Source organism: Taurulus bubalis (genome assembly GCF_910589615.1).
Source record: "Taurulus bubalis genome assembly, chromosome: 7".
NCBI lineage: Eukaryota > Metazoa > Chordata > Actinopteri > Perciformes > Cottidae > Taurulus > Taurulus bubalis.
Genome location: NC_136595.1, coordinates 22,957,759 through 22,982,502, shown reverse-complemented (window position 1 = coordinate 22,982,502; position 24,744 = coordinate 22,957,759). Strand labels below are relative to the sequence as shown.

At 44.1% G+C, this 24,744-nt stretch overlaps 1 protein-coding gene across 11 annotated transcripts in view; it reads right to left on the bottom strand.

Annotated features, from left to right (window-relative positions):
- The window catches only part of ssbp4 (single stranded DNA binding protein 4), a gene marked incomplete at its 3' end in the record, with an annotated part of 87,750 nt that continues 63,006 nt past the window's right edge, over positions 1 to 24,744 (bottom strand). For 2 of the 11 annotated variants that reach the window (XM_079220625.1, XM_079220628.1), the window contains 11 exons: positions 10,211 to 10,337; positions 9,992 to 10,059; positions 8,755 to 8,819; positions 7,971 to 8,016; positions 7,833 to 7,868; positions 7,641 to 7,695; positions 6,162 to 6,232; positions 4,981 to 5,059; positions 4,519 to 4,547; positions 4,305 to 4,406; positions 2,861 to 2,890 (listed from right to left, as the gene is read on the bottom strand). In XM_079220625.1, coding sequence (XP_079076751.1) covers positions 2,861 to 2,890; positions 4,305 to 4,406; positions 4,519 to 4,547; positions 4,981 to 5,059; positions 6,162 to 6,232; positions 7,641 to 7,695; positions 7,833 to 7,868; positions 7,971 to 8,016; positions 8,755 to 8,819; positions 9,992 to 10,059; positions 10,211 to 10,337 — 708 coding nt within the window. Of the gene's footprint in view, positions 2,673 to 2,860; positions 2,891 to 4,304; positions 4,407 to 4,518; positions 4,548 to 4,980; positions 5,060 to 6,161; positions 6,233 to 7,640; positions 7,696 to 7,832; positions 7,869 to 7,970; positions 8,017 to 8,754; positions 8,820 to 9,991; positions 10,060 to 10,210; positions 10,338 to 12,896; positions 12,981 to 24,744 lie in introns of those variants that run through there. The other 9 variants (XM_079220624.1, XM_079220621.1, XM_079220626.1 and 6 more) reach the window with 9 other exon arrangements.

Genomic DNA, 24,744 nt, shown 5'->3' with positions numbered 1-24,744 from the left:
CCAGAAACTCTTCCTAATGGTACAGTATTATACATCACAATAGAAGTACAGAGATGGCCAACGATCGATATACACAGAGGACTGAGAGAGGATCAGTGAGAGAGCTTCGATCTATACAACGCTATAACAGGAGCGAATAGCAAAGGACACAGTTACTTTTTGATCTAGTCTTAATTTAAAATGAGGTTCTCTTAAGTATTTTTACCTTTTTAAAAGTTTTCTTAAATTGATAAAAATCCTTCATATTAAAAACTGCAATAAGAGGTCACATGTTTTTTTTGTGTGAGAAGATGCCCTTTGGAAAAATGATTCAGATGATTATTCAAAGCCAATAGTAACATTTAACAGAAACATAAGGAGACGAGGGCAGAGTGAGGACGCCACAGCTTGTCTGCTTCTCTCTGTCCGGTCCTCTCTCTGTCCTATCCTCCCCACCATACAAGTCTTTAGCATACAGTCTGCATTTATTGTGTTACTGTATTCTATACATTTTTATGGAAATTTAGCCACATGAGCCAAATAGTCAGCGCATCCTTTCTCTATGAAAAAAACATGGACAGTTTTATTTATAATTTACTTTCAGCTGTATTCATTGGTAGTGACTGACATATCAAAACATGTCAATGATATCAAAATGCATTATACAGTATTTACAAAAAAGGAAATGAAAGAGAAGGGAGGGGGGACGTTTTGAGGGGTTAGGGGTGGGATGGGAGGAAAGAAGGGAGGTGTGTGTCACTACACATAGAGAGTGTTTCCCAGGCCGCCCATAGCCAAATCCTGGAGCGTTCCCCTGTTCTCTGGGTACAATCTGTTCACATTGATATCAGAAAATTGATGAGTACGTCACCATCACCCATAGAGGCTACAATGGTTGTTTAGTTATTGTCGGTTTGAACACAGCCATGACCTAAGTGCTGCAGTGTGATGCCGCGAGAGATAATGTATCCCTTTGAAAACCGTGACAGAGAGTTGATCAGGCCAAGAGCACAGAACATACAGAAAAAGAACAAAAAAATTAAATAGCGTAATATGTAACTATGCTTTTCTTTGTGTGCAGATTCTACGGGCTTCCATTTTCTCAGTTGAATACATTTCAAATAAAAAATAATCTGCTGAAAACAATCCACAAATAATGGAAATAACTCCATGACAAAAGTGTCCCATGATTGTTCCTCGTCTCTAGACCGATGTGGCTGCATGGTCGGTTAACCCCAGGGTGCATCACTCTGCTCCCACCGTCAGCGCTGCTACATCCTCCCAACACTCCGGATCCATTATCCTGCACGCATTGGGGCTCGCTGAGGGAACTGGTCGACTGGGAGCCAGTTATTTAGCCCGTCTTTGTCTGGGTTAAGAAGGTGGATCGTACATGATCTGTATGTTCACCCCAAACTCCAAGCAAGTGTGTCATAAGTGTCTCTGAGGTCCCACAATATCTCCCATTCCAAAAGAAAGGAGACATTGGCGAGAGACCAGAATGGACCCTGGGAGGAAAACAGTGCCACTTGGAGTCCACAGTGAGGTTATAAATCAAAACAAGGTGATGGAAGGGAAGACACCACAGACAACTTGTAAATAACAAATAATAAAACAACCACAATACAAGCTAAATATGTTGTATTTACAGACAAGACCAAATCCATAGAAGAGATGCTCTCTTGCTCTGCCTTTTACTGAATGAAAACTGGCACCTCAGAGCCATTGCCATGCAGCAGAACATAGTGAGAAGGGGTGCTGATTAAGACAAGATAGCTAGACATTGGATCATCGAGGTGCATCAGCAGACACTTTGTACCAGAAAAGGGCAGAGTTATGAAAATGCTGTGTGGATAGTTTTAGCCGAGATAGTAAACTATTAGATGAGACAGCCAATTACCCCGATCACTGATGCTTTGAACATTTATACGAACAGGGCTATAAACATAAAGATGGCAAAGACTCGAGCTACGAGCCCGGAAGAAGTTTTGAGGAGAGGTATGTGAAGTGAGAAAGACTGTGACAAAGAGAAAAAACAAGACAGACAAATAACCTAAAATCATGTAAACAGAAAATCATTGTGCATTTTTTCTTTTTTTTTTTGAGTGTGTGCTTATTCTGTCATTGTTGTTGCTGCTGCTGAGATAAAATGTGCCCTTTACAGGAAATCATAACTACATTAGTAGAATAATATCAATTATGAAAATTATAACAATAATATTACCATCAACAACATAAAAATACAAACATTTAATTCTTGCCCTAGAATAACATTATCAGTTCTTTTTTTAATTACTTTTTTGTACTTTTTTTTTGAATTTTTTTTTAAATCATTCCTGACACAGGAGTTTTTGAATGAGGGTATTCGGCCCCTGTCAGTCAACAACTGCGTGCCCTCATAAGTTATGATCAGTGTGATATGATGGAGTGGTGGTAGATGCAGCGCGGGCATCTTGTTTGGGCTTGAATGCCACCCACGAGGGCGGGGTTTTGGGTTTGGGAGAGACAGGCTTGGAGCAGTTTCGGGCTCTTACTGTCCGAGGGCCCGTGTCGAGGCCCGGCAGGCGGAGAAGAATCTGCGCAGAGACCCTTCCTGTTGCTTGGAGGCCTTTTCATGTTCTTAAACCCATTTTACAGGCGTTGGGATGAGGGCCCTTGAGGGGAGTCCTGCTTTCCAGGTGCATCCCCAGAGGCTGTGTGGCACAGCACACCGTCCACGAGGAGGAGGAAGAGGAGGAGGAAGGAAGGAAGGAGGAGAGGAGGGTAATGCAAGACGCACCGGGGTGGATGGGAGAGGGAGATTGGGATAAGGGGAGATGAAAAAGAAATAAAATAAAAGATAAAATAAAATAAAAAAAAAATAAAATAAAAAAAAAAAAAATCACACACTCATCGTCATGTTGGGTGAATACTGTAAAGAGAGAAAAAAAGAGAGGGAGGGGAGAAAAGATAAGCCAAATCTATATTAAACTTAATATGCTACCCAGTTCAAGATGAAAGCAATACAACTAACTAAACTAAATGCCATGTCCAGTTCCCCAGCCTCTTGCAGCGTTGCACATAACCATAAACCCTCTCTAGGTCAGTAAACCAGCAGCAAGCAAAGCAGAGTCCAGCCCAAGGAGAAGATGTTAGGGAATTTCAGAACACAGTGAAGATACCGGAGCAAAATGTCAGTCTCATTATCACGATATGACAATCTCTCCATGCAGCAGAGAAAGCATATGATGTGGTTCTTTCCCATGCTGGTGTTTGTGCATGCTGCGTTTGTGCGTGTGTGTGTGTGTGTGTGTGTGTGTGTGTGTGTGTGTGTGTGTGTGTGTGTATGTGTGTGTGTGTTGAGTAAAGCTGGGGAAATTGAGCACAACATAAAATAACCGATTCTCGGCTCCAGTTCACCACGAGGACTGGTTTGGAGGTCAAATTAGACCCAGGGGCCGGTTTCACAGCGATGTTTTAGACCGGACTGGAGTGTTAGGGAAGTCTTCATTTATTTTCTTTTCGATTAGTCTAATGCAAGTTTTGTTTGACAGTATCACCAACTGACCTACCCGGAGGCTAACTCAGAAATAAGACTCATGTCTCCATGGTAACAATTCCTGAGGTCTGATGTGCTGGTGAAGCATGGATGGAGCTCTGATACATGTCTGCACCGTGTTGGATAATTTCAGGATGAAGAACCATGAATTTAGAATAGAATATTAGGCATAAGGTAACAAAATTATATTTTTTTTAAGTAGAAATGTCAAGAATACAATTAAACTGTCAGTATATGCACTCTGGTAGTTTATTTAGTAGATTTATTCTCGTAAGTTTGACATTTATCCTCAACATTTCACCTTTCTCAAAATGCAACAGTTCGGCTTGAAATGCAAAATAAAAAAAATCCTCTAATATTTAATGCACGGCCCTAATAATAATTAGACAGCTTGTTGCATCAGCTGCATTTAGATGCCTCTCTGAAGTGTGACTGTTAGGTTGATCTAATCACATTTTTTTTGTGTCTATTTTTGTGAAACCAGCCCCAGGTCACCTTGGACAATTAAGCACACAGCATTTACATATCACAACCCTCGATTGAGTCTCAGGCCAGATGGAGCAATCACAATTGTATCAAATATATTCAGTTATGGCGACTGTCCCAATCAAAATGTGATCCTGCTGTTTGATCAGGTCACCGGTGGAGATTTGTGCAGGTATGACTGTAATCTATAACAAGTGATTTAAATATGCGATTCAATGACTTACTAAAAGTGAATAGGATTATATGAAGTCTTGCAATTTCTTCCCAGCTTAAGAGGTATGTTGTCTCCGCTTGTACTCACACTTTCACTTTGGAATGGGTTTAAAAAGTTGCCTGCCATCTCGCCGTCGTCGCGCGGAGTGCCGGGAGGATTGTTCATGCCTGCCATGTTGTTGGGAGAATTCTGCAACACAGAGGAACAGAAACAGGAAGAACACAGCACGCTTATAGACAGACAGAAAGCATGCTAATATACAGACAGATAGATAGATATACAGAGAGTCAGTCAGTCTTACCTTTGGCAACCCATCCATGTCACCAGAGCCTGTGATCAGAAATGGAAAAAGGAGAAAAGCGGAATCATGATGAGGTAACTGTCGAGTGACCCTCAGCGCTCCTGCTGCTAATTCAACACAAGTTCAGGATATCCATTGCAAGTAGAAACAACCTGCCCTCTCACAGGGAAGGGCCTTTAATTAAGCTATTTGTTTCAGACACAGATGAGCACCAACTCACTGGCTTCACTGATCACGTCTCATCCGTCTTCAGGATCAATTGGCCTTCTCACTGCCCCGCTAATCTGTTTTAGCTGAGATCAATACCAGGGGGAGGGGAGACACTTCCTCTACCAGCCACAAGAGGGCAGACTCTCACTTCTGAAGGCCTTTGTCCACAGAGAGTAACAGGTTTCACTGGATAGACTCAGGAGCTTACTTGTGCAAGCTGCATGCACTGAGCCTTGTGTTTGTTCTACTCACCTAGTGATCCGTTCATATGATGCTGCTCCATAGCACCCATCCCACCCATGGGCCCGTCAGGACCCGGTCCCATTGGGAACTAAAGAAACAAATGTACAAATGTCAGTTATCTTGCTCTTTCCCTGCTTAGGGAGCATGGCGGTGGAGTAGATTAGACAAATACATCTTGGGTGAAATTTATTAAAAGGGCCAGAAAGTAGCAATTACGGGGATCTATCGAGCTCAAAAGTGAATGCCCACTTCTTCAACAAGCGCTGGTTCCTGAAGTGAAATCCCCATTCATTTACTCCATTGACATTTCAGAAATGTCTTTTATTAAAAGTTTTAAGCATGGAACTATCCAACCAACTAGGAGATGAATCGTGACCCTGAAACATTTGATTCGCAGCGAAAAATAAAAAATGTAAAATTGAAAAGCAAAGGTACAAATGTTCATGATTACTTTAGGAGTAAAGGAACTACTCATCCTATGAACTATTACGTATCCTAAATGTTTTCCATGTAAAACAAGGAGAGATTCAGTAACCGGTTGGCTCATGTCTCGCCTCAAATGTTGTCGGAAACACACTTCAGTGAACTGTTTGTGAAATCTAAGAGAAAGTTTCCAAAGGAGCCGCCATGCTGGCCCGGTTTGAAGCCCGGGAGCCGGCCGTATGGGCAGCCTGTACGAGCACGGACCCTCACCAGCCGCCCGCGGGTGCTGTAAGTATTTCCATGGTAACAGCGAGCTCCACCAATCAGGGACATTGCTGTTACACTTTAGGATTGTGGGTAGTGTAGTTCATCTCCATGACGTTGCGAATAAAACATTGTTTTCTTCAAAGAAGGTTGATATCATACTATATATACTATACTATATATATATATATATATATATATATATATATAAATATATATTCTGCAGGAGAATGTACAGTCATTTCACAACATCATGGCTCAAGCTAAGTCTAACATGGAGGGTTACGCCATTATGTATAATTATTATGAAGGGGGTTTCACTTCCGAAACCTCACTGTTGAGCTCTATGAGCAGAAATGGAATGTAATATTCATAACTATGTTTTCATTAGTAAAGAATCACCTGAAATGAAGAATTGTTGTGTTTTTTCGCAATCTGCCACCACATCCTACACACTGTACTTTTAATCGTAGTTCAAAATCGATCAAGATGACAATACTTACATTGGGTCTATTTCCACCGGGGCCGATAGGGTTCATCATCGTGTAGATGTTTTCACTTGAGTTTGTCGAATCTATGAATAATAATAATGATACTTCAAATCAGGATACTGTAAAGCAGTTTCTTCCCCCAGAGAATCACAGACAAGTTATCGCCGTCGGTTCTTATATCCAAGAATTCCCCAAATAAGGTGGGTTTGGGGTACGGAATGGGGTAATAAATGGAAAATAATGAGCTCAGCGGCACAGAAACGGCTGGAGTGACACTGTCTTCCACTGCATTCGACAATGTTTCACTTTAATTCAGCCATTTGTACAATTCAGTCAGCTGGAGCCCAGACATGTTCTTATTCCTGCTGTACAGGACGAGGCCCACCAGTATGTTACTTCAAGTGCCAGTACATGATGTCAGTGAATCTGTCTGTCAATCAATCGACACACAAGAAACCCATTCCCTCGTATTCCTACATGCAGGAGATTAGAAGTCCTCATATATGAACACGTGGCATCAAGCGATACATGTTGTGTCGCTCCTGTGTGTCCTGAAAAGATTCAGGAGGATGAGGTGACCTTGATCTGACATTGCAGGCTGAAAGTTGTGAGTGGAAGGCTGAGGGAAAGCAGGGGGAAATAAATAAGAATATCAGGTTGAAAGACAGGGGAGGAGATGGATGTAGTGTGTGTGTGCAAAGTGGTGGAGAGATCTTGCCTGAATCTAGCTTGTGCTGTCGTGACTGGAGGAGGGGGGGGCACTGCTGAGTGGGAGGTGTGCATTTTTCGTGGGAGGTTTGTGCGTGCGCGCGCGTGTGTGTGTGTGTGTGCACGTACAGTCTTGGCGACTGCAGTGGAAATATGTTTCCCCTCCCGGTGTACGTGTGAGCAGGAGCATTTTGTGCAAAAAGGTTGCCCCGGCAACGTATCACAATAGAGGTACGTATATAAATAATAAATAGTGGACACAAAAAGAAGCTCTCCGCAGGCCAGCAGAAACAGGACATCCACGGGATATCAGCCCGCAGTGTTTTGTTCTCCGCTAACCCTCCACAGAGACGCGAGATTGATGGGTCAGAGCGGAGACGGATCGCTCGTTTGATTGCCGGCTGACACGCCGCTGCTGCCCTTTTGCACAGCTGTCTCCACAATGACGGAAAACATCTAACAACACGGGAATATTTCCCAGAATGCTCCTGAACTAGAAAGCACAGATGACAAGCGCGGTACCACACCACATCTTTTATCACGCATTGCATCATCACATATGTCAGTGGCATATTTGACCACTTTAACAATATTTTACACTGATAAAAATCCTTACTTAAAAAGACTCAAGTCTTTAAAGAGTGCTGTCACGGACTGTCTCTCCCAGAGAGAGATGTGAATCTCACAGAGAAAGGGTTTGATGTTTCTTCGACAGAGGCCGTGTGTTCAGTGAACGCCGGATGAAAGTAGAAACCAGAAGCGAAAGTGAAGTGTATAACTCACCTCCGGGGCTTGGCATGATGGGAGTTCCTGGTGGGCCGCCTCCCCCTGGAGGGCCCTGAGGGGCGAAGAAGAGCGAGCAAAAGAGAAATGAGTGCCGACTGAGTCTAGATGGCAGCATGCCTGCTAGATATCACGGCATGACAGGTAATTTATGGCCCGTGGTCGAACACGAGTCCGTGACGGGACACTTACCACATAGTTGCCTGGAGATGAAGATGAATAAGCTATCTGTGGAGAGAATAGACCCGAGGTGAAACAAAACACGAGACACAGTTATTGTAAACACACTCTGCGATGGAGGAGACGAAGATGTAAGAGAGCGTGACTCACTGAGTTGGAGTTGGGGTTCGGCCACGGCCCTCTTCCACCAGGACCCCTGGAGACGCAGACAGACAGACACATATTTAATAGATGATTTCTGGCTCGCAGCAAAGTTGCATGCATCATGCTATGTGGGATGGTTTTGTAGGTGCATCAATACAGCACATATTCCATAGTATGGTACAAAGCTCTGTAAGGCTAGGTTGCACCGACAAGGATTAAGTTCATCTCAGATTGGTCTCATCATAGTTTAGCAAAACTTGGTTTACGATCAGTAAATTCAGATTTTTAATTAACCCTCGTGTTGTCTTGGGGTCAAAATGACCCATCAACACACATACATATACACTCGTACACGGGTCATTTTGACCCCAAGACAACACAAGGGTTAAGCAGAGTTTCATTTCACAATAAAAAAATGAATCTCAGTTTTGTAAATCCAGGTTCCACAACATGTTGGTGATAGTAATTATCTTTTCTCACTTATATTATGATGAGATCCAGGAACAAATTAGTCAAAAATAGCAGAAACAAGAGTGAACGCCAAATGCTGCAGCAAGTTCTAGTTTGTCTTACCACACTCACTGGAATTGTACGTACACAATCTTTTCAAATTATATACATATTTTTTATTTTATATATATATTTTGCCACGTCCCCACATCCCCCACAGCAATTGACGTGGCGAAAAAACTGCTTGCAACAACGGTTAAAACTAAAACTAAAACTAAACCGTAATTTGGAGGCAGAATTCATTCAAACATTTACAAAACTTCTTTTCCAATCTACTAACATGTTCATGCCCGGCATCCCTGGCCCCATGGAGTTTGGAGGAGGCCTCATTCCTCCGCCGTAGTTCTGCACAAAGAAGAGCACACAGTCAGCGCGGCGTCTCACACCTGCTCCGTCTGAAGGTTTGAATCCTAATGAAGGTCAGCGACCATCGTGTCTCCCTCTAACTAGTCTTTAATTATGTGATGTGCGAAAGAGGACAGCTGTGCGTGAGGGTGTTTGTGTACGTCTGTACGTTGTGCGTCTCCTCCCCTCCCTGTGTGTTTGCGTGTATGTTTTCATGGCTGCCCAGCAGGCGAGTTTGGCTCGTACTACACGCGTCTAATTGTGTGTGTGTGCGTGTGCGTGTGTGTGAATGAGACATAGAGAGAGAGAGAAAGAGGACTAGATAGAGAGTGAGTAAGGGGGAAGGCCAGAGAGCAGCTCCACTCAGAGGAAGAGTTTTGTTCAGCAGACGATTACACTTGTCGAGCAGATGCCACACCAGCTGCTGGTGCGTTCACTGCCAAAGTCACCGAGCCAGGGTGGCACAGAGAGGGGCCGAGGGGCACGGGGAGAGAGGGAGAGAGAGAGAGAGAGAGAGAGAGAGAGTGTGTGTGTGTCTTTGTGTGAGGTGATGTTGGACCGGGAGGTGGCTGGGTTGCAGAATGAAGCAGCTGTTTGGTGACGGTAATTCAGAAGGACACTGTTGTTTAAGCATCTTCTGTTTTACACAGAATTACATTGGAAATTAAAGTGATGAAAGGTAAACCAAAGTTGGCGCCATTGTTGTTGTTTTTTGGTCAAAATGTGTCGGGGGGCTGCTCGCTCAGGGCAGTCTCCCTACGTGGGAGTGGGCAAGCAGGATTGAACACGTCGGACTGGCGTTGGCAGCGGGTGAGCTCTGGTTAGGGCCAAGCTAATCATCTGAGCGCTTTTGACATTTAAAACCGCAAAGTTACGAGGCTGGCAGAACTAAAGCATCTCTTCAGCAAAGAAGAATGGATTATCTGCATGCCGTTTATAGGCTGCTGGCTTGACATTATGGCCGTTTTTATGGTCGCCTTTTAATGAAGGGCAACCAAACATTGGGTTTGTTCAAAAAGCGACCAAATGTGTGTGCGTGGCAGCTGCAGAGTGGGTGTGCAGTGGGCTGCTGGTGGCGGTGAAGGACACCACCCACTGTCATGACTTTATTCACGCCATCCTTTGTGTTCTATTCTGCACGGTTGATGGAGTGATGTCTCTGGGAAAGCTACCTGTGGGCCCATGCCGCCCATGCCTCGCGGGGGATTCATCCTCATTGGGCCGCCCATGTTTGGATGTCCTGTGGGGAAACACAGAGTGCAGCTTGTTAGAACGGCAGCGCTGTTTGGATCAATAACAATTCCATAAATGAGGTTCTCATTCAGAAGCCAATATGAGATTACTCTGCAGAGCGCAGCCGCTCTGAAATAGCACCACGCGTTGGTCAATACCTTGAGGTCTGGTGGGGTCCAGGCTGTTTTGTAGGAGAGGCTGTGACCCGGGGATGCTCCCAGGAGGCTGATTTGGCATACGGAGGGCGGGCCTTGGGCCTCCTGGGTACCGTGGAGACATGAAGGGCTGCAGGAAGGACGCGAGAAGGACATTACAATTACTTTGTTTCAGGATGATCAGGAGAGGAATGCTTGTTAGAATTCTTGATAGACAGGCTTTGGAATATCACGGATAAGTTTGTCCGCGACCTTGTTTTACTCGAGTGCGATTCCAAGTGGAACAGCGCCATTTCATTGATTAGCAGGAAATCTAGCGTCTAATTTACAAAGACAGCAGCGAAAATCAATCGATTCAAGAACAGAAACAGTAATGTTCGGTTCATCGTGGAGAATTAATCAAGGTGCTGCTTTCCACAACCTCCAACAAGATCAAATGAATGCAGCCAAAGCAATTAAACAGACTTCTAACAACGTTGATGCAGATGAAACAATGCATGAATTACAAAATACACAAAACGCCACAGTGCACATGCCTCAGCGGGCCGTTGTCATTATCCGCTCAGCGAACGTCAAATTCAACTTTAAATTCAAGCTTAACAACGGCACATCCATAAATCTTGGTCTACGGGTCGTTTGGTTTTAAAGATGCCGTTAATTATTTTGTGTGTGTCTGTTTATCGTGCTGCTTTGAGATATTTTTTAAACTCAGGCTATATGACTCATCACTGCACACATGTGCATGATGGAGCATTGATATATCTTATTGCCATTATAGGCAGTTTACCTATAAACACAAGGTGATACATTTGTACTTCTACGAAATATTACCCTGATCTCGCTATAGCCAGTTTTAAACTAAAGTTATTAGAAGTGTAAACCACAAACAAACTGTGTCCGTATGTATTGTACTTTATCTGGGTCTATTTCACCTCTTTTGTGGTTTTATTAAAGGTATGAAATGACGTGGACTCAAGGTTGAACTTTGCCTTCTTGGCCGGATTTCCATCCCTAAAGAGGTTTTTATCTCAATAGATTTGATCAAGTTAAATAAGAGGTCAAGTTTAAGTAAGTTTTTAAGTGCAGATCTCGACAGACTACTAAAACCCCCAATATTACGATAACAATACATTTACAATCAGCCTTTATTAAACACAAACTCTCTGCGTATATCTGGGCAAATCTGTTCTTTCTCCATAAAGTGAGTTCCAAAGTTAACCTCCGATGACAGACAAACCTAAATAACACTCACACTCGTAGGCAGTGAAACGACGCACAAAAGACCCAGCGAACCTGAACATCTTGGAGGTGTTGCCTTTACATGTCAGCAGGGGGAGCTATTGTGTTGAAGAATAATGCTCTGGAGCAGCTGTGTGACATCCGCCAAGGAAGAGGGGCGTGTCATTAAGTTTTGGAAAGTAAGACCTCAGGTGGTAAAATCCATTAGGATAAAGGCAAAGCAGGACAGATAAGAGCGAGGGAGACAACGCGTGGGTCGGAAACCTGGACCGGAGGAACAGCGTAGGGCGAGGAGGAGGTGGAGCAGAAAAGAACATGACATAGTTGGTGGGGAGGATGAAGTCGTACGAGCAGAGGTGGAGGTGTTCTACATCCAAATGGTTTGTCTGTTTTGTGCAGCTGCACTTGTGCAGGACATTTTTCTCACCGTGTCCGTATCACCAAACACCAGAGCTGCAATAACGCGGCCGGGATTGTGTGATTCATAACAGAAAGTGAATCCACCATTCCACATAGATGCCTCAGCAGAGAGGGGACAAGAGCAGGCTGGCCGAGACACACACACACACACACACGCACGCACACACGCACACACACACAGCGCACAACTAGTGAATAATGTAACGCACCCCAGACAGATGGTTTTCAGAATTACCTATGAGAGGACGCTGCTGCAACTACAAATACCCACATCCAGTGAGCCATATGTCAGCGTCAGATGAGAAGAATTAATCCAACTATTTTGGTATCGAGGGGGAACACGCTGATTCGAATGCCGATTGGGTGAGAGTTGTGTGTTTTGGTCACGGAGCATGAGCAGAATAATGTTCATATTATCGTTTTCACACAGAGATAAGCACAGACAACACAGATACAACAGGAGACCGGCTCCCACTGGTAATTATGTGCCGCGTGTCTTGTGTGCCGTTGCATGTGCATGTGCATGCGTGTTCGGGGGCGAGCAGAGGACGAATTACATAAGCCCACTTAGCCCTTGAGGCGAGGACTGGCTTACTACTGTTTTCTTTTTAACCCTCTTCCCTCCTTCCTCCTCCTTCCCTTCCCGTCTACCTTTCCCCTCCTCTCCGCTCCGCCTTCGACCATGTTGTGGTGGGCGCTTGTGCACGAAGAGCTGCGCCGCGTCAGGCTGTTGCTGCAATATTAATGGTCTATTGATGGACTATGGGGTGGTGAGCGCCGGGGTGAGGGAGAGAGAAGGCCCTCCAGATGCACCTCCGCTCCTTACAGCGGGGCCAACACAGCTAAATTATTCATCCAACCCACCACCGTGGATGCTGCCTGTCCTGTCTGCCAGCACAACAAGCGACCCGTGTGCCGGTCTTTATGCCGATGTTGTTGTGTGAACGAGTGAGCGTGAGAGTGTGGGCTTCGACAACACGACACTACAACGCGGAGGATGAAGAGAAGAGGGTTAACGTTCACGCCTTACCTGTCCGTGAGGTCCCATCATGGGATTACTGGGGTTGTGTGGGGGGGGCTGCGAGTGAGGGGAGGGCTGAGACCCTGGAGGACCCTGGGGAAGAAAAGAATTCAACAAGACGTCAATAAATGGAAATGTCTTTGGTGATATTCAAACCTGCTTGGGACAAAAAAGATTATTTTGGAACAACCTTGCCCCGAGTCCCTCTTCGGGGCGAGCGCTGGAGTTATTCACTGAAAGGATAACGTGGTATAACGTTTAAAGGGTCGGTTCACACAAATTCCAAATGGACATATTTTCTAACTTTCCTCCAGTTTCACTTCGCCATGCAGATGAATATCTCAAAATCTCCGATTGGAAGTTATGAAATGCTCACGGCATCAAAACAAGACAAGACATACGCTCACTAAGTCAATAGCAATTTTCCCTTCACCAGTTTTCATAGCGAATATTTCTTCTGTAAAAAGTAGTCGAAGTAATTGGGGTGAATCGACCATCTGAAAAAAAAGTTAAAATTCATATAATTTCCCCACAGCTGATTATGTTATGCACAAGCATACAAAAAAGAACATACATTAATTATGATCTCCGTTCTCATGTGTTCAACATTTGAAACCTGCATTTAGAAATGTATGATTGAATCAAATGAAATTGAATGTGAAGGATTGGTTGTTGTTGTTGTTATGGGTGAAAATAGTGCTGCAAATCCCACTGAGAGTCAACGATGAACTGCTTTTTTCCGGTTTGGTTTTCTGATCTGTGCGATTGAATTCAGACTTCATCAAGCCAAACATATGAAACTATGAAACACAATACAAGCACTTTCATTAAGAAAAGATAGTGTCAGGCATGCCATGGTGGAGACACATACAGTACGTGTAGATACTTTCTCATGAATTGTTGAATCAAACTACGGCTAAAAGGCCAGTAAATATTTAACTTAAATTCATCAAATAACTAGAGACCCAACTCCAGTGGGACAATAATGCTGCTCAATACCACTAAACAAAACATACAGTACAATGGGAAAACGTGTTTCTGTTTGTCTCTGCCCCCTAGTGGTCAATATCACCCAGTGCAGCTTTAATTAAGTAATTAAAGTGGTGACAGTATGTCCAATTTAAGTATGTATAATAACACAACAACTATTATATCTGCTCTGCCACATCGACAAGGAATCACTGACATTTGGAGAGGATTGATTTTCATGGACAGGAATTGCTAGTTGCCAGGATGAGGTCAGATCAAACCCAGAGGTGGACTTTAGTCACAAAGGATAATTCTTGGTATTTTCCAAAAATGTCTTATTTTTGTATAATTTTTGCCATTATGATGCTGGATAGGCCGGTACGGTCCACTCCTCTGTACCATTATTCACAATTCAGTGCCGGTAAACACATAATGATTCACTTTAATTGGGAGATGGGAGATGAGATGAGAGGGCGTTTGTGCTGCACTCATGTGTCGGAATAATCTAAAAAAATAATTCTCAATTTGGAAAAATTCATGTAAATGAACCACTCAATCGTGTGGTTTAAGAAATACAATAACGCGTTTGTGTTGTTTCCGCATTAGCACCTAAAGCTCATGAACACATGGAGCGCATCTTCCCAACTAGGGAGATGTGACGATCCGAGGAGCACCTGAATGGTCCGCTCTCTCTGATTTTTCCTTCCGATTTTAGTTTTCTCACAAATTGCTTCTAATGATTCCAGTGCCAGTGTGCTTGTGGCCAGCACGGACCTGCAGGTTTCTAAACTGTGCAGTTAGCCGCCTGCTGGCAAACGGCAACGTCTGCTGCAGATGACTGTCTGATATCGAGCACTGTGGGGTTTTTGGCAGGCGGTCGTTTCTTGCAGAAATCTGTAAACAGTTATTATTTTCTTCTAATAAAAAAAAAGTTTGATCAACGTTCACAAATTACTCTGTGGCGCTTACGCCAATTCTTTTAAAATAGATTATTGGCTCTGATGTCAAGTGTTTCTCATTTCTTTCCACACCGTACGGGCGTTCAAAGGGATGCATGAAGGAGAACTATACGAAGCAATGAAGGCCGGGGTCTCTGCTTTCACCCCCGGCTTCATCCAGTTTGACAGCGGCGGTGCTGACCGACACGCAGTCAAGGGCCAAAGCGAGCTGGATTTTGGTGCACGCTTTCACTCAGCGGAGACGTGCCAAATATTTGAACCCAATCAAACAACATTATGGAAAATGTGTCCCAGGTTGAACATACTAATTCTCTCTCTTTGACTCTCTGGTATGTGAACGAACAGCAGTTTCAGTTTGCATTTTGAGAGTGAATGAACCGTTTCTCGTGTTAATCTACATCAACAACAACAACAAACACTGAGTTAAGTACATTCAAGTGAGTACAGTATCAGAGGTCTGAGTGACCTTGTTGCCTCTTCCTACAGTATCCTCATCTGACTCCAGCAGCAGCTGCTCCAACAGAGAACTGTTTCTACCTGAACATCAATACGGAGAAAGAGGACCACCCACCGCCAGACCAGGCTTATCTCCTAGTCTGCCAGAGCCTCCGTCAAGCACTCTGCTATCAGGTAACATTACAGGTAGGTGTGTGTGTGTGTGTGTGTGTGTGTGTGTGTGTGTGTGTGTGTGTGAGGGGTGCAACTGAGTGGTGATGAGTGCGAATATGAGATCTCGCCCCTTTTTTTTTTCCACAGGTGAAAGTAGAATCTCCTTCTTTCAGGTGCTGAGTGTGTGTTGGCTTGAATATGTGTGTGCATGTACAGTATATGTAGTGAGAGGCTGCTGAGGGCTGCTACTTCAACAGGTGTGTGTCAAACATCACAGTGAAAAGCTAAAGGATTAGGGGATTACCCATGTGCAATATAACCTGAGACACACACACACACACACACACACACACACACACATGCATGCACACACACGCACACAAACACACTCTCTGGTAGACATGTTTACATAATTTGGGTTTCATTTTTTTGAGCAAATATGCAGAAATAGTTGCATGTACACACAATAAGGCATCCTTTATTGATTTAACATTTCCGCTTTATGAATAAATATACTAGACTTGATTAATCCAGTAATTATTCTCTAAGTAATTGGTCACTTATAAAATGTCTACCAAAAAAATCCCGTACATATTTACACAGCATTGAAATCGCTCATTTTGCCTCAATGAAATTAAATTAAATAGTACATTTACAATGATATGAACGAAAAATAAAAGATAAAATACCTCATATTTGAGAGGCTGCAGCTAGAAAATGGTTGCTTTTATTCTGTTTTATTTATTACTTAAAGCCACTACCTGTACATTTTTAGCCATTTTTGGCCATAAAATCTTTTAAATTGCTGAAAAAAAGAGAGAAATTCTAGTCTTGAACAGTTAGTCATTTTTCACAATTACTGTCAATAATTTGTCGGCGGGATTTTCTGTTGACCAGCTTTGATTAATGCCCCACACGTAACTGTCTAGACTTGAGCCCCTTTTCGCCTGTTTGCAGCCTTTCCTAACGGATGCAGCTGCACAGATACCTACATCTCACCAGCCTCACACAAACACTTGCACACATACACACACACACACACACTCCCTTCAAGTCTCTCCTCCCCCACCTCACCCCCTCCCTTCTGTCGCTCCCTCGCTTTCCCACCCTGCCCACTGCGCCGCCCTCCCTGTGCGAGTGCACTGTTGGCATGGCTGGCATGGTGGAGTGCCGACAGAGCCGAGCACCAGGAACCTGTGGGAGCTGCTACAGTGGGAAAATAAACATGCCTGACTGACAGCTTGAAACAAGTGCGTTCCCACAGGCACATATACAATGCCGCGGCGCTGCCAGGCTCACCGTATAAGAGCTCCGGTTTTGGCAGGAGGGATGAGCTTGTACATACACGTGGAAAACAACACTGCTGATAAGCAGAAGCACTTATTCGTGGACTCACAACCCTTTCTAACGAGGCACAAGTGTTGAGCTCGGCGGCAGCAGGGCTCTCAGCACTCGTGTTGTCACAATACCAACATTGTGACTCCGATACCGTACCTTGCATAAATACCTCGGTACCGATACTGAAACGACGGCAAAAAACTAAAAATGCCAACAAATTTGCAGTATTCTGATGGCACCTGTACCTGAGGTAATGCGATTTATTTGATAGTTTACGTGATATTTGCAACCAGATATCACTTATTAAAGGTCCTCAATAAGTGGACGGGAGAGGCTTTGAAAACGGTATTTTCTTTGGGAATTTCTGTCAGAAGTAGATGAGGGAAAACCTGCAAAAATCAGGAAGACACCACAGAAGCTGTCGAAAGCGCTGTGTAGTGTTCGCGTTTTTTTGGGGGGTCGAGCGGTTTATGGCCTACTTTAATCGTCTTTTCAACTTCATTGGTTGACTCCATTCCTCTGGTTAGCGCTTGCTAAATCTGCAGTTCATTCTTTTGACTGCTGCAAAGTTAAAAACGTCCGCTCCCGGCGGATCCCGCTCCCAATGCGATCCTACTCACAGGAAATAGCCTGCAGCTCTTATTAAAAAAACTGTCATTCTTAAAGTAGCGGCACTGATAAAATTGGGTAACGTACCGTTTTTAACGGCGAGGTATCGTGATGCCTTTCTCGTGTACCATGGTAAACCATGTGACGCCACTCAAGACAGGTGCTTCCTATTATTTTGAGACGTGGCAGTTTACTTTTCTTCGCTGCATTGATTCAATTCATCTCGTTGTCGTGAGAACGGCTCATCTGAGGAGCGGTCACGTCTTCAATGGAGCCTCTTATTAACCGGCTACACAACAAGTAGCCGGTCAATAATCTATTCAACAATCTGGAAATGTTGATTTAGTTGTACATACAGTGTACTCTGGATGTGTTGGCACAGCCCTGACGTTTGTACCGGTGCCACTGTGGTTGTTCTGCCACTCCGTGTGTGTATGTTTTGGGTGGTTAACACCAGCTGTACTGGCTCGCTCTGTCTCTCAGCAGGTTCACACTGGGGCTAATGCAGCGCTAGCTCTGTCTGACCTCAGAGGTTATTGTTGTTGATGTGCCAGTCTGTGTGTGTGTGTGTGTGAAAGAGAGTGTGTGTATGTCTAACAAGACACCCCTGCGGGGTCTGGCTGCACTGATCCAGCTACAGCAGTCTGCTTCTCCTCCACACACACACACACACACACACACAACCTCGTTTTAGTCATTTAGGGGGACACTGGATTAACTTACATTCATTTTCCGGAGCCTTACCCCAACCGTAACCATTGGCACTACATGCCTAACCCCAACCTTTAGTGCAACCATAACCCAATCCTTTAACTACTTTAATCAAAAATCAAGTCTCAACCTTAAAATGCAATAGTTCATCTTGTGGGGAACAGCTTTTTGTCTTGAGTCCCCACAATGTGGCTGTGTGAACACATTCCCTGCTCTGTAGGTAATACACAATCTCTTCACGCACACACGCGCGCACGAACACACACACAAACACACACACACACACACACACACACACACACACACACACACACACAGCGATCCTCTTGTTCCTCTCTATAATGTGCCATAATGGAGCATAGCTCCTCTGGCTGGGCCTCCCTGGGCCTTCCTGCTATTACATCTGAATGGGCCAGCATATGGCCTTTATGGCCGTACTGTTCTCTCTACAGGTCCCCGCAGAGAGAGAGGGGGGAGAGCGAGGGAGAGAGAGAGAGAGAGAGAGAGAGAGAGAGAGAGAGAGAGAGAGAGAGAGTGCATTTCAACTGTCACAGAGGTGTACGCAGGGCGAGTTTGAAAAGTAGCTCGGCTGGCGTGTGTGCGCAGCGCGTGTGTGTGTGTGTGTGTGTTTGCATGGTGTTGTTTGTGTATACGTGTAAGAGAGGGGAAGAAGGAGGGGGACATGGGGAGCGTTAAATGAAGCAATTAATAAAATCATTTTCTACCCGGCTAAGGAGATAACAGCTTGGCACAGTACCACAAACCCATCAACACAACCCCCTCGCCTCCCCACCACTCATTTCAGCTTAAGGAAGACCCACACTGCTGCCCCTGATGGACCACTAACACACAGAGAGAGGGAGGGAGAGAGAGAAAGGCATGGAGGAGCAGCAGTCGCCTGAGTTTGCTTCTCTTGTTTACAACTGCCAACACTAGAGGGCAGTGTGTAACTTCCGTCAAACTACTGGACACACACACACACACACACACACACACACACACAAACACACACAAACAGGGAGCGAGAACACAAAGCAGCCTGCATCACTGAACACAACAAACAAAGCCGGGAGGAACAGCACCACACACACACACACACACACACGCACACACACATGCATGCACGCACGCACACACACGCTGAGTGCACACTCATTGTCATTCCTTGCTAACATTCCTGAGAGCGCGGCAGTGGCAGCAGTAGGTCTTCTGCTGGCTCCTCTATGGCGACACGTCAGCTCAGAGATGGGAACACGCCATCAGGGGTGTTTTCTCCCAGAGGACGGCCGTTTAAACATGTTAGGATGGCACCAAATGATTTATACACATCTGTGATACCCCTCTCCCTGGCCTGAGAGCAACCTTCTCGCACAGCCAAAGTTTCACCCAACACTCGTGGTTGCGTGTGCGTGAGGCATCGGCAACGTGCTGCCGATGGGGATGGAGCACGCACAGCAGGAGACAAAGGCTACATTGAAACCACTGTTTAACCGCAGTGACTGTTATCAAGCCGGTCTATAGCGGTCGCTACAGGCAGGCAGAGAGGAGCAATGCTGAGGATCGCCTCTCAATTTTTTAAGTGTGTTGTCATTCAAGGAGAATTGTCAGGTATCATTGTTGCCGCGGCGCTCTCAAGGATAAGCAGAGGCACTGTGAGGCAAAGATGGTTCCTCTCCTTTAGTTCAGGTTGAAGGGAAAAGTTTTGCCTGCGTGTTCTCGTCTCTTTCTGGATCGTCTATCCACAACGCCATTTGAGGCATGGCAGGAAAAATATATATATATATATATATATTTTTTTTACAAACAATCTGATGGCGTCATTTGTCCAGTGGTCAAAAGAAGTCAAACGCTTAAATTAGATTTTCATTTTGGGCAATATGTGCATTTTCAATAAAGACAACCTAATAACCTTCCTTTTTAATTTACCTGGAGCTCAATCGCCCAGGATCTACACCAACAGTCTACATTATCCACGGAAGTACAAAAAAAGACTCTGAACAAACACCGATATTTAAGATTTGACCCGTACAGATAATAAATACCACCTCGAACAACCATTCATTCATCAGCAATGGTTTTCATTCTCCCTTTCATATTTAAAAAAAATGACTTTTTCTTATTTGTATGCATTTTAGTCATACAAGTGTCCAGGATGAACCCTGAGATCAATCTTACCTTTGATAAATAAATGACTGAGAGCAGATGTCTCCCTAATTCGCCCTGTGCCTGCCATGTCTAAGCTTTGAACAGGTTCTCAGATTTGTCTTTGATAGCCGGGTTGCTTGTTGTTTAACGTGTAATCAAACCTAATCCTCTTGTTGTGCTTTTTGGTGTTCTCCCTGAAGTGCCACAATTACCTGCAGTAAAACACACTGCCCTTGACTTTGGATCTCTTTATTTTTTTTTGTTGGCAAGAGGAGCCTTCCCAGTTTAGTAGCAAGCGGCTGCCCCACCCTAACTGGTTTACAGACTTAATGGAGCGCATTAAGTTTCCGAGTACTTGACGTACGTCGCGTGGATCAGAGAATAAAAGCCAAAAAAAGAGGATTTTCTTGGCGCATTATTTGACAGGTGGACTACATCAATGTCTAAAAGAGCATTTTATCTAATTTAAATTTCCTTGGATGGAAGACTAACTCTTATTTATGCAGCTTTCTCCCAGATTTTGTCTCCTTATTATTTTATAATAAAATATCCATATGTATATATTTGTGCCTGTACAGTAAAACCTTTTCCTGATACGTTCTGTTTCTATCTACGAAGCAGCAGATGGGAGATGAATCCATCAACTGTCCACTATTGTCGTCAGCTGTCATTTCTGTGCTCACACATCTCTGAAGGCCAATAAAAAAGCATTTTTGAAAGACTTTCCTGACGTCTCAGTGTCCTCTCTTATTCTCCACTCTATTTCTCCTCCTCTCTGTCATTAACTCTGTCTCTCCTTGCAGCCCCCTCCCTCTATCTCCCCCTTTGCTTGTCCTCCCCAGAGGGCCATGATGCAGCAGCGATGGACTTTGGCTGAGAGGAGAGGAGGATTATACACCGAATGTATAGAGATGCTCACACCAAACACAGCATTTCTCTCCCGTTTCTCCTCCGTCCTTGGTCTTTCTACCTAAAGTATGTCTCTCTTCTTCTACCTTTTCTTTGTGTCTGCAGGACTCGATGCCCGGCTCGTCCTGTGAGCGACAGATTAGGGGAGCACACCCTCCTCCTGCACCCTCTGCCTCCATTTTCCTCCACTGTCCCTCCTTTGCCCCTCATCCCTCTCTCCCAGGACTGTGTTGGGGTCACCCATGTTAATTACAGAGCTAGTGCAACTGGGAAAAATGTAAGGCAACACAGAAACACACACACACACACACACACACACACACACACACACACACACACACACACACACACACACAGAGAGTGCATGTGAACAGTTCACACAGAACGGAGTTGGTGAGTAAGCATGTGTCACCGAAGCAGTGTGTGTGTGTGTGTGTGTGTGTGTGTGTTTGTGTGTGTGTGTGTGAGAGAGAGAGAGAGAATAATAGTTTCAAAGACAAGGGAAATGGAGAGAGTGAGGAAATGTCATGGAGAAGGATGCCAGGCGTACGAAGGAGAGAGGAGAGGGAGAAGGTGGCGGGAGGTAGCAGACCCGGAGATGAGAAATGACTAAAGCACGGAGAAAATTCAGCTTTAGCAGATACAATCCATTCACAAGCCCACATCAAAAACATAATAACCATTGTTGAGTCTTTTACAAAGGTGGAAAATCCCCACTGTCAAATGACTGACCTTACCTCCAGTGTAACTGAGAGCAGTGAGATGTGAGTAAAATCTCAACAATACGTGGGAGCGAACGATAAAAAAAAAGAGAGAATCTGCTTCCCCTTCATCTGAATGAATAAATGAACTGCAGAAAACTCAGTAGCCTGCATTTTCAGCGGAGACCGCAACCATTAGTTCACCAGGGAGTGAATGTCAGCTACCTAAGCAGTGTGTGTGGTGTTAGCTCTCGCTGAAGTTGAAAGGTACCATATGAACACGCTACAACGCATTGAAATATGCTGCAGTTCTGGCAACACCGTCTGCTTGATTTAGGGAAGTCGGATGTGAAGTTTGGGGATGTGCAGAAACCCTTTTGTCGATGGTTTAGTGTGTGTGCGTTATGCAGGTTTTTGTTTTCTTTACATTTGCCTGCTTTGCTGCTCAGATTAGCTGAGCTAAGCAAAGGGAAGAGAAGAGAGGAGAGTGAATCTTGCGGCGTTGGGAAGAAACCATCAACCGCCGTTCTTCTCCCTGTCTTCCCTCTGACTATCCTGTCTGTCTGTCTGTCTTTCCGTCTTTCTGTCTGTCCGCCATGCACACAGGGTCTATTTATGGAAAGCAATGTCACTCATGCAACACCATCGGATAGCTTTCTCCCTGGCCTGCTCGCTGCTCATACATCATTAACATTCTCTACGACCCCTGCAAACTCACACTCACACACACACACACACACACACACGCCTACACACTCACACACACAGGCTGCACAGCACACAACATGCTGCCAATCAACCAGCACCAGAAAGCGCAGGCATATGGCTAGTCCCACAGTGTATGTATTTACACATCAGGCGTACTAAACGTCCAATAGGAGCACATTTGTAAAACATGCTTAATCAGTAATAACATGAAAAGCATTATGGCATCCTGCACATGTTGTTGTCCCGACCCGAGCATGTTGACGTGCTTTATTGTTCAAAACACACATACTTTCTCATACTGTCGGTCTGAGTATACCTGTTTTCACCATCTCTCTTAAACGCTACATTTGAGCTGCTGTCTTTTTAAGACCCCCCACCCCCCAAAAAAAGCCCAGTCTGCTCTGAATGGTCATTGTTTTCCGGTCTTCCACATCTGAGTTGTCGCCATCTTCACAGCGTTATTGCTGCTGGGGACTCTGTGTCTGTCAACTACACAGCGTTTAGCAGCACTTATACCGGGGACTGTGTGTACAGTATCACAATCATATTCTTGTTCAAGATTAGGGGCGTAAATACAGACAGTGCCGGCAGTGCAGTAGCATTGGGGCCCATGGGGTTGAGGGGCCCGTAGACAGAGAGGGCCCTACGACATTGTGATGGGCAGAACATTGACCCTTTGGAGTGGGTCAGAATGCCACCATTAATGTGTGTGTTATTAAGAACTTAAATGGTGCCATTTGCTATATATCAATTTGAAAAGGCAAACGCATCTCAGTCATGGTTTTATTGTATTATTTCTAAATCATAGTGAGTAGCAATCTATAACAACATGATATGCTTAAACTATGAAAATCAGAAACACACTATAAAAATGGTTGTTTTTATGGTCATATATATGTATGCATTGAGGATTACTGGGTACTATGTGTTGATGTTGTCCAATATCAAGTCTTTATTTGATCATGTAGAGAAGTTGCGATATAGCCAGCAGGAAGTACTCAGGCCACAGCCGTGGTTTGAGCTTTTTGATGCTTTCACATTATTTATATAGCCTGCAGCGATTATTTATAATAATAATTAAAAAGAATTTGCTAATTGGGAAGGTGAAAAAGAATTTTCACCTTCGCCAATTCGGTTAATATCATTGTGGGTGCAGATATTTTAGATTTTGAAAGTGTAACTAGCTTAATGTGTTTTAAATAAGGCTTGCGTGTGTGCATGTTCGTGTGTGAGAGAGTAAGGAGAGAGTGATGGAACCAGAGAGAGAGAGAGAGAAACAGAGAGAGAAAACCAGAGAGACAGACAGACAGAGAGAGAAACAGAGACGGAGAGAGAGAAACAGAGGCAGAGAGAAACATATATATATATATATATATATATATATATATATATATATATATATATATATATACGTATATATATATATATAAAGAGAGAGAGAACGAGAGATAGAGAGAAACAGAGGGAGAGAGAAACATATGTATATATATATATACGTATATATATACATATATAAAGAGAGAGAGAAACAGAGCGAGAGAGAGAGAAATATATATATATAGAGAGAGAAACAGAGTGAGAGAGAGAGATACACATACATATATATACATATATAGAGAGAGAGAGAAAGAGAGAGAAACAGAGAGAGAGAGAGAAACACAGTGAGAGAGAGAGATGGAGAGAGAGAAACAGAGAGAGAGAGAGAAACAGAGAGAGAGAGAGATACATATACATATATATATATATATATATATATATATAGAGAGAGAGAGAGAGAGAGAGAGAAAGAGAGAGAAACACAGAGAGAGAGAGAAACAGAGAGATAGAGAGAGCGAAACAGAGTGAGAGAGAGATGGAGAGAGAGAAACAGAGCGAGAGAGAGATAGAAAGAGGGAAACAGAGCGAGATAGAGAGATGGAGAGAGAGAAACAGAGCGAGAGAGAGATAGAAAGAGGGAAACAGAGCGAGAGAGAGAGAGATGGAGAGAGAGAAACAGAGCGAGAGAGAGATAGCAAGAGAGAGAGATAGAGAGTGAGAAACAGAGAGAGAGTGACCTCGTCAGCCTCAGATAAAGCCTTCAGAGAACAGTGGTGACACAAGGAATTAGTGACACAAGTAGCACAAACCACAGATAATAGCCTCCTCTGCTCAACCCCCCAAAAAAAAAAATAAAGCATCTACTAGCACCAACACTTCATA